General features: G+C 37.5%; 1 protein-coding gene across 1 annotated transcript; it reads right to left on the bottom strand.

Moving 5' to 3' along the window:
• Positions 1-1,138: 1,138 nt before the first annotated feature.
• Positions 1,139-7,697, bottom strand: LOC127947116 (sal-like protein 1). The gene is made up of 3 exons (XM_052544092.1): positions 7,313-7,697; positions 2,746-6,029; positions 1,139-2,659 (listed from the first exon to the last, which is right to left on the bottom strand). Exons 1-3 carry the CDS (start codon positions 7,353-7,355, stop codon positions 2,270-2,272), a joined length of 3,717 nt encoding a protein of 1,238 aa, XP_052400052.1. The 5' UTR covers positions 7,356-7,697; the 3' UTR covers positions 1,139-2,269.
• Between the last annotated feature and the right edge of the window lie 1,422 nt (positions 7,698-9,119).

Genomic DNA, 9,119 nt, shown 5'->3' with positions numbered 1-9,119 from the left:
AATGGGAACTAACGTTTGTAAATTTGATGCCTGTGTGAAATTCTTGTAATATTTATTATCGCTGTCACAACACAATACAGTCCCTTTGACATGCTGTTTGAGTAAAGATATTAATGTAAATGAGTTTAGTGCTTACATGCAACATTTACTTTTTTAAAAATCAAAGTGAAGTGACATTCAGCCAAGTATGGTGACCCATACTCAGAATTCGTGCTGTGCATTTAACCCATCCAAAGTGCACACACACAGCAGTGAACAGACATTTATGTTGCGGAGCAGTTTGGGGTTCGGTGTCTTGCTCAAGGGCATCTAATTCATGATATTGCTGGCCCAAGACTTGAACCCACAACCCTAGGGTTAGGAGTCAAACTCTCTAACCACTTGGACCTCTTCTTGACAAGTTTTGTGAGTTTCACCCTAATAGTATTTACTGATGAAATGAACTTCAACCAAAAATTGGTTCATACTTTATATAAAATAACTTCATATTGTCATTTTCTTTTTGGAAAAAGTCAAGCTACTATTTTGGCAGCATCCGTGTATCTGGGAGATCTAGGGATGTAAAACATCAACTGAACCCTATATCATCCGTCAGGTCTTTATCCACCTGCTCACACCTCCAGTGCCTCCCATCTGTTTGAATCAGATATGTATCTGGAGAGCTCTGCACTCCCTTGAGCTTCATTCTAGATGATTGCTTATTTTATAATGCTAATGGTGGCAGGCGGATGGTGTTGGGTTCCCGTCAGCTGGTCGCTGCTCTGGGAAGTGTGTTTAATGGACTTTGATAGATAAGAGGGCACTTATTCACAGAGGGATTTGGTATGTAATATTATTGTGGTGACACTCAAAGGACATATTACTCAACAAACCTCAGAAGATGTTTTTGTTGTTGCTATACTAAACAACTCTGCAGGATGTATCACTATGAGGTTATAGAACTTGCTGGGATACTCCAGTCACACAATGGACCACCTGTTTATATGTCCTATTTTGTTTCTTGTTACAATTATTGGATAAAACGAGGAACAAATCTTTGGAGAGACCAAGATTCAGTAGGGATAAGCTACATCAGATATGGAAAATACAATTACAAAAGTATGGCTATATCAGCCGTATAACAATAATCATAATAACGATGACCACAGCATTCACAATTTTTAATCACCAATCAAACAGACATAGCAGGAGTCCAGACAACAAAAGCTAAAACCATTGCTGACCATCTGTCCGTGTGGTTTACAGACATGAGGTAGAGCTGATGAGTCGTACCTGCTCGATGAATGGCCTCTATTATTCTATTTGGTTGTAGAAGTATCATATTCCATTGGCAAAGTTCATTGCGTATTTACACAATGTGTTATTATTGGTAAGTTTATTGAAATGTAAATGCAGAGGACAAGGTGACCTAGATTTTTATCAGTAGAGAAAGGGCATGAATTCTGCTTGTGTGGAAGTGGGGAAAGAATCAATTCTTTGTTAAAGGTAAATCAAGGAAAGAGGAGACAGGTGTTTGAAGGTATACACACTCATATGGTATAACTTTAAGTAACATTGCAAGAGAACACTTCTTTTAAGCAAATGGGAAGTGAAATGTGTACTTTGTATGAAGCCAAATGCAGTGAGTGTTAAAATGGGAAAATGGAAAACGTATGCGGTTACCATAATATACAGTACAAGACACGAAATAATGTCATACATAAAAGTTCCTCCAATGTAACAGTAAAAATTGTAAAAAACTAAAATAAATAGTTTTAGTATTGTTTAGTGTTTACATTTATGATCTAAATACTGTACTTATATATATATAAAAAAAAAAAAAATTCAAGCAAAAATTATATTAATGTGAAACACTGACTGATAAATAGATTTGGGAACTATTTAGAAATAGGGATTCACTTCTCCATTAAATAATACAAATATACCTCATCACAAAATCTATTACAACCAAGAGTTTAGCAAATGCGCTGGATGAATACCTTCAATTATTTAAAAAAGTAATAATTGTAAAATAAACGGTCATAGCTTCATATTAACAATACTTTTAAAATGTTTCTCACCAAACAACAAAAAACATCAAATTTATACAATACAATCAAGACTACTTCAGTTGTGAAGATCTGCTCTTATCAGGGAAAATTAACCAATGGCAGAATTCGTATTAATGTCACTACAAAGGGTATGCTTGTACAAAAATCCTACTGAAAAAACACACATATGAAATTGCATCACATTTGAATGCATGGGTTTGCATCTTAAAAGACGAAATTCAATTTGTCACTGTTGTTTTATTGTCTTCAACCAACTTCCGGAAATTAAAAGTTGCACCATTTTCGTTTAATCTCTCAAGCCAAGGTAAAGCTCTGTTAAATTGAAATTTCTCTATGTTTTCCAGTTGCCCAGCAGAAATCGCGAGGTGAGGTATGGCACCATTTTGAATTACAGGTATTTCATTCATCCTCACGCCCAAACCATTAGTGAAAGTGGTATACTGGCTCCAGAGGCCTAAGGAATTTCCATTGCCCACTTTACCCACAACATCTTTTGGGGAAGAGTCCTGCAATCGTTCAGAATTGGATCTAAGGAATGGACCATCAACAGAATGTCTGCGACCTCGTCTGGCTGGAGAACTGATCCACATGTGAGTTCCCATATGAACCTAGATGGAAAACAGGATGAAAAATAAAGTAGATAGTTGGTCATAAGGTCTCTGGGATGTTACAAATGATTCTATTCTGAGTGTACCTTCAAATTTCCTTTAGTGGTAAATGCACGTCCACATATGTTGCAGGAGAATGGTTTCTCACCAGTGTGGGTTCTTTCATGAATTTGCAGTGCACTTGAAGAAGAGAAGGTCTTCCCACAAGTGTGGCAGAAGTGCTGTTTAGCTGTTCGCCGAAGTGGTGTTGCTGTAGAGAGTACAGGTAATGTGGAAGCTGTTGAGATAACTATACTTGTGTGTGAATCTTTAGGATCTTGTTTGGTGAGCCCATTGTGTTCAATTGATTTCGAGGGAATGATTGGTTCCATGGAGGGTAGAAACTGGTTTGGTGAAAAAATCAGGATCTGATTTGCTGGCTCAAACAACTGTGAATCGCGCATCTGGTGGGTAAGCATGTGCTGTTTTAGGTTGCCTTTAGTTGAGAACCCTCTGTTGCATGCGGTGCAGATGAATGGGCGCTCTTTGGTGTGACTTCGATAATGAATATCCAAAGCACTTTGACAGGCAAATGTCTTGTTGCAGATATCACAAACATTGCTTTTCAGGGATCCCCGCTCATTAAATGGAAAAATCATGGTCAAGCTATCTTTAGGTATATCTTCATCTAGTAACCTAGACACTGTAAGATTGGTGTGTAGTCTTGAGCTGTTTGATTCAGCCGATTTCAGGATTCTGTCAGTTACAGTGTTTCCTTGCCTTTCATAAGCAGAACCATTGGGGGAGGATGGGTTCCAGGAGGGTGTCGTCTTAGTGTTTGCCAAAATCCTTTTTCTTAAACTCTCATGGTCACTATCTAGTGTAGATGGTCTCTGGGTTAAGCAATCTCCATCCACTGATCCATTCCACATAGTCAACTTACAGACGTTTGACAGATTTTCCACATTCAAAACTGTAATCTGACTCTCTGACCCAGTTGCTCTGGTGAACTCAGAAGAAGCAGGTGAAGAACAAAGACTGTCTGGTAAAGAGTCTGGGTATTTTGTATCGGATGCCCCTTCCATAATGTCCATGTTCTCACGGGGCAAGGTATCCTCTTCCAAGGTCCTACTTTCTACAGATTCAGCATCCTGATCCATGGGTTCTGCACAGCTATCGTGCAATGGGACATTAGGAATTTTACCACCCATATGCATGTGGATATGCTGCTGTAGAACCATTGCATTTGTAAACTTTTCTTGACATATTGGGCATGAATGCTGTATTCTAAGAGGTGGCATGGAACAATGAATGCTATAGTGTGTTTTGAGATTGCCCTTGGTTGTAAACGCCCGTCCACACACTCTGCATTTGAATGGCCTTTCTCCGGTATGGGTGCGGTAATGCATTTTAAGGGCACTTTGACAGCTAAGAACCCGGTGGCAGATTCCACACTCATTGGGGTCGGTAGACTTCTTGTCAATGTTCTCCACTAACTGCTCCAGCTTTGAAGTCTCAGATGCTCCAGGAGGATTTGGAAGAAATTTGGTTTCAAGCTGCTCTGATTTTAGCTCAGTTATTAAGCTTGTATTGACAGAGGTTTTAATAGCAATGTCATCTCTTGAACCTTCCCCTGGGGAGCTTAATAAGTTAGCAATACTCAAGGGTTGTGTAATCTCTTGAAATTTCTCATTTGAAAATAGAGAAGAGCTACAACCAAATCCCTCTTGATGCCCATTACTTATCTCACACACCTCATTGACAACAGGACTATAAGGTTTAGTTACTGATACCCCTTCCTCCTCTTTTTTAATGATGGGTGGAAGACTTGGCAAAGACGATGCAAGCCCAAATGAGTTACCCACTAAAGGTTTACTATCCAACCAGGTAAGAGCAGGCTTCTCAGGAGGCAGAGACATGCCATATGGGATACCTGTGCTGGTTGGGACCTTATCTAAATGCTCTGGAACCGGATAAGGATTCATTAGTATGTTAGGATACTTCTCCTTGTGACGCTGGAAATGGACCTTCAGATTTCCGCGGGTCGAAAACCGATTTCCACATATGTTACATTTGTAGGGTCGTTCTCCAGTGTGAGAACGCAGGTGTATCTGCAACGCACTATCACTTCCAAATACTTTGGCACAGAACCTGCATTTGTGCTTGAATGTGCAATCTTCAGCTGGTCTCTTGTGTTCATATAAACTCACATTGAGGGGTTTGGCTTTCCTATGTTGGGCTAAGGCAGTCAAAGCATTCAGGTCCTCCACAGTTGCTCCAATACTAGGCAAGGAGTTCGCAGAAATATTAAAGTTGTTTGGTTTATGGGGTGATTGAAGTTTGTTTAGAATGGCATTTGTAATTGAAGCAGGAGATTGTGAAGGCATTTTTATATGAGCTGTGCCATCAACTGTATCACTGACTGTGTTACCATGCAAAGACTGATTACTACACAGGTCACTACCAACATTCGATGGCAAAGGGTTGCCTCTGTTTTCATCAGTCAATTGGAAGTTTCCTTTTTCACCCTTTAAGACATCTTGAGTGTTTTGCGAGATCACATGTTTAGGCTGTTTAGCAGTAGGAGCTAGGTTTTCTACAAGCCCCGCAGTGGCTGTGAGTTGTTCAGAGAGGTGTGAGCTAAGTTTTATCAGTGAACTGGCTTGAGCGAGACCACCATAGGTGTTTATGGCCACAGGTGTATCAGGATTTTGGGTTACTAACAGCATTATTTGATGTTGAATTTCTTCAATTAGTTTTAGTTGCTGCACCTGCTGTTGCTGCAATGCTAGCAGCTGCTCAATCAAACCAGAAGCAGCCATTTTGCTGTCGCTAGCATTTCTGCAACTTGTCTTTGGATTTAAACTAGTTTCGTGTGAGAACTGAGCAACAGCAACTTTGGTGTTTTCTAGGTTCTCAATGAAGACATTGCTATTAATGGCTGATAATTTACATAACTCAAGTAAGGTTTTCTCTTGAGGTAGTACAGTTGGGTATGCTAAGCTAAAGCCATCAGCATTATCACTGATTTCATTATGATGATGTAAATGAGAGTTGTTGGCAGTGCCATGGCTGCTGTTTTCAAATGTATGTAAGGACTCGTCAACTTCCACTGAGATTCCATCAATAGAAAGGTCATAAAGTTCCTCTGTATTGTCATTACTTGTCACTCCATCCAAATGCTCCTCAGTGTTGAAGAATGGTGACATAATTGTGAGGCCAGGAGGTGGAGAATCTAGGCTTTCGTTTTCACCGAGTATTAGAACTAGCTGATCTCTCAAACAGTCTTTCTGATGTTGGTATAGGTCTGTTGTACTGGAAAATTCAGCACAGCATTGTTCACAAATATGGACATCACAGGTTGGAGTGGGGTCATTTTCCACTGTATGATCTGAATTTCAAGAAAAACAAATATACAATTTTATATTAGATCATGTTTGATAGCAATTCAGTGTAAACTTAAAGCTTTGCAAAAGACAGCACAGTTGCCTAGCACGCAGTATTTATTTTCATATTATTATTTCGCTAACATTTTATAATAAATGTATTGCATTATCATACTGATCTAAAATTATTTAAATAGAACAGCTTTGTTTCAAGTGCAAATTTAGGATAGCCTTTAACATTTTAAATGCATATAAAATAAAATAAGTTTTGATTTTAAGGGTTATTTTGTCAACTATATCACTATACACAGATAATGTAAAGTTTAATGGCAGGAACTTTATTAACAGGGTACAATAATAAGATATATATTTTCTATACTATTTACAACAATTGATATTTTATTATGAAAATCAATGCATAACAGGGTGGTTAGCAACAGAATTGCAGATAAAACAAGCCTAAATTAAACTGTAGGGCCTAGCCAGTTTGTGACAAAATGTTAGTTTATAATGTTATGCTTATTTTTCATTCACTCAAGAAAAAAAAAAATTATGCAACCATTTTCAATAACTTTGGAAATAGAGTTAAATGGTTGTATTTGAAAAAGTCAGTTAAGCATTTTTTAAAAACTGTAGGAATTTCAGAATGAGAACGAACTTGCTTTTCCACCATGCAGGTAAAATTAAAATTATGTTACGTTCTGGGTGTCACAATTTTTATGGAATGTACATTTTTTTGTAATATGCTGAAATTCATGCAGTAAAAAGATTGTGTTTAAAATCTTGGACACAACTATAGATGGATCAGTATGATATTAAAAATGTAAAAATTGTTGAATCCATTTTTAGCCTTGAAAATTTGTAAAGAGTAGCCTGTGTGTTATATATATATACACACAATTTCACATTAAAGCTGTTACAATGCAAACATAATTTTGCTTGTTTTCTCATTTCGTTATAACTTTTCGTACTACCACTTTCCCTGGTATTAGGCGTTATTAGTTGTAACTTATGCTCTTTGAATTAAACATCAGTTTATGAAATTATAAACTATGTATTATATACATGACAGATAATAGCCTACAGATCTCATGACTGACAGCTGCAGGAGACAAATGTAGTTGCTTTGTAGTAAAAACCTTGCTTAAAAATGATTGTACTCAATCCTAATTTCTACCTCTATTTCTTCTTCCTCCTCCTTGTTTTTATTTATTTATTTATTTATTTATTTAAATAACTAAATTAAACGCCCTCAGCATGCCAGTTCAGAAAGTGATACAGAACTTACCGATGAGCACATACTGTGGCTTCGATTGTTTCCTCCGGGACATGCTGGAATAAAACCCGTTTACCTCCCTGAAGGATCCACCACAAGTGTACTTTCATCAAAATGAATCAGTGTCCAACCGAAAGCATCATTGTCTTGGTAAATCTACCGCGGGACTGTTTAGATATTAATCATAACTGAGAAATAATAAGTTATAATATAATAAAGCAGAAATGAAGTTAAGACAATCACTCAGGAATGTGCTAATCCCGGTGATGTCAGCGAAGACGAATTAAAAAAGTTATAAGGAAAAGTCGTTCGTACGTCACCGCACTGTCGGTCACAATATCCAAATTAAACACATTCCCACAACTCACAACATGAGAACTGCGCAAATCCATGAGGAAATTCTTTGACAGCGCTGAGTTCAGCCCCGCCCTGCGACATTCCTATTGGTCAACACGTTTCACGACCACGCCCACCAGCGCTCCTATTGGCCGGTGTGTTTCAGATAGGCGTAGACTGACTCATTAAAGCAAGCAAGTACAAGAGCATGAATCAGTGGATGGTAATGTGTAAAGGATCATTGTTTTACACCAGCAACACAAAACCACTGTGATGTAACCTAGTAATACTTTATATATCGTTCATTAATAAGTCATTTACAAACATAATCATGCTAGACATATAAATAGTTAATGGACCAGCATCAAACTAATCAACTGTTCAGCATTAAGCTTTATGATGAAAATATGACGTTTAACATTTGCCGTATATAATTTATTATAAAGTGAAACCTATAATTTTGGTTTATATAGTGGGTGCGAAATACTTGGATAGTGAATTCATTTCTGTCTTGAAATATGAAATTCACTGTAAACCTTTTGTTTTTCATGGGTTATAATTACAGCACGTAATAAAAGGTCTAATCATATCCCAGTCATCATTTACTCACCCTCATGTCATCCAAACCCCTGTGACCTTCTTCCTGAAGATCTCGAGACGTTTTCCACGCAGTTACAATGAACAGGGAATCGTTCAAACGTCAAAGAGGACGCAAAATCACACAAAACGGGTCTTTAATGTTGTCATGCACTATATCATAAGTCTTTAGAAGATATTTCACAACTTTATGTTAGAAGCAGACCGACATTTAGGTCATTATTATTCTCTTACCCTCCAGTGAGCCATTAAGCACTGCGAACCGACTCTTGAGTCAGTGAGTTGAACTCGAGCATCGGATCAGTTCGGTTCGTGAACGAATCATTTTCGACTCGTTTCTTGTAGTGAATAACAACAAACCTTGGGGTCTTTTCCCCTGAAAACTGAAACAGTGGAGGAAGATTTGAAGAAAGTCACACGGTTTGAATAACACAAGGATGAGTAAACTATGACAGCAGCTTAATTTTTTTTTTTGAACTTACCATTCCAGAAAGACTGACTAATGAATGAATTAATTAATGAATGAATACATTTTTAAAGCTTAATTAAGCTCAGTTCTTTAATTTAGTTCACTTCAGTTTCTGTTTACAGATAAACGGTGTTCGATGGAAATAGCTTTTCTGTAAAAAAAAAAGAAAATGAATGCAAAATAATAAAAGATGGGGGAAATTATATTATTCATAATTCAGTACTGCTTAGCCAGTCTGCCTTAAAATAATTTTACATTTTTAGCATGTTGTGCCTTTGGTTGGCAACACAAACACATTCATTATTTCCAGCGCACTTTTGATTAACTAATTCACCACTAAAACCACACACACACACACACACACACACACACGTTTGTTTTTGTGAAAAGTGGGGACATCCCATAGGCGTAATGGTT

Source organism: Carassius gibelio, chromosome A25 (genome assembly GCF_023724105.1).
Source record: "Carassius gibelio isolate Cgi1373 ecotype wild population from Czech Republic chromosome A25, carGib1.2-hapl.c, whole genome shotgun sequence".
NCBI lineage: Eukaryota > Metazoa > Chordata > Actinopteri > Cypriniformes > Cyprinidae > Carassius > Carassius gibelio.
The sequence above is the reverse complement of the archived record's forward strand: the minus strand, read 5'-3'. Positions and strand labels throughout refer to the sequence as shown.

Bases quoted from the DNA above. Each gene is read 5' to 3' on its own strand.
- LOC127947116 (XM_052544092.1), bottom strand. From the start codon at position 7,355: ATGTCCCGGAGGAAACAATCGAAGCCACAGTATGTGCTCATCG. The intron at 6,030-7,312 runs GTAAGTTCTGTA...CTTGAAATTCAG, and splicing joins GCCACAGTATGTGCTCATCG to ATCATACAGTGGAAAATGAC. The intron at 2,660-2,745 runs GTACACTCAGAA...TTTTCCATCTAG, and splicing joins CCACTAAAGGAAATTTGAAG to GTTCATATGGGAACTCACAT.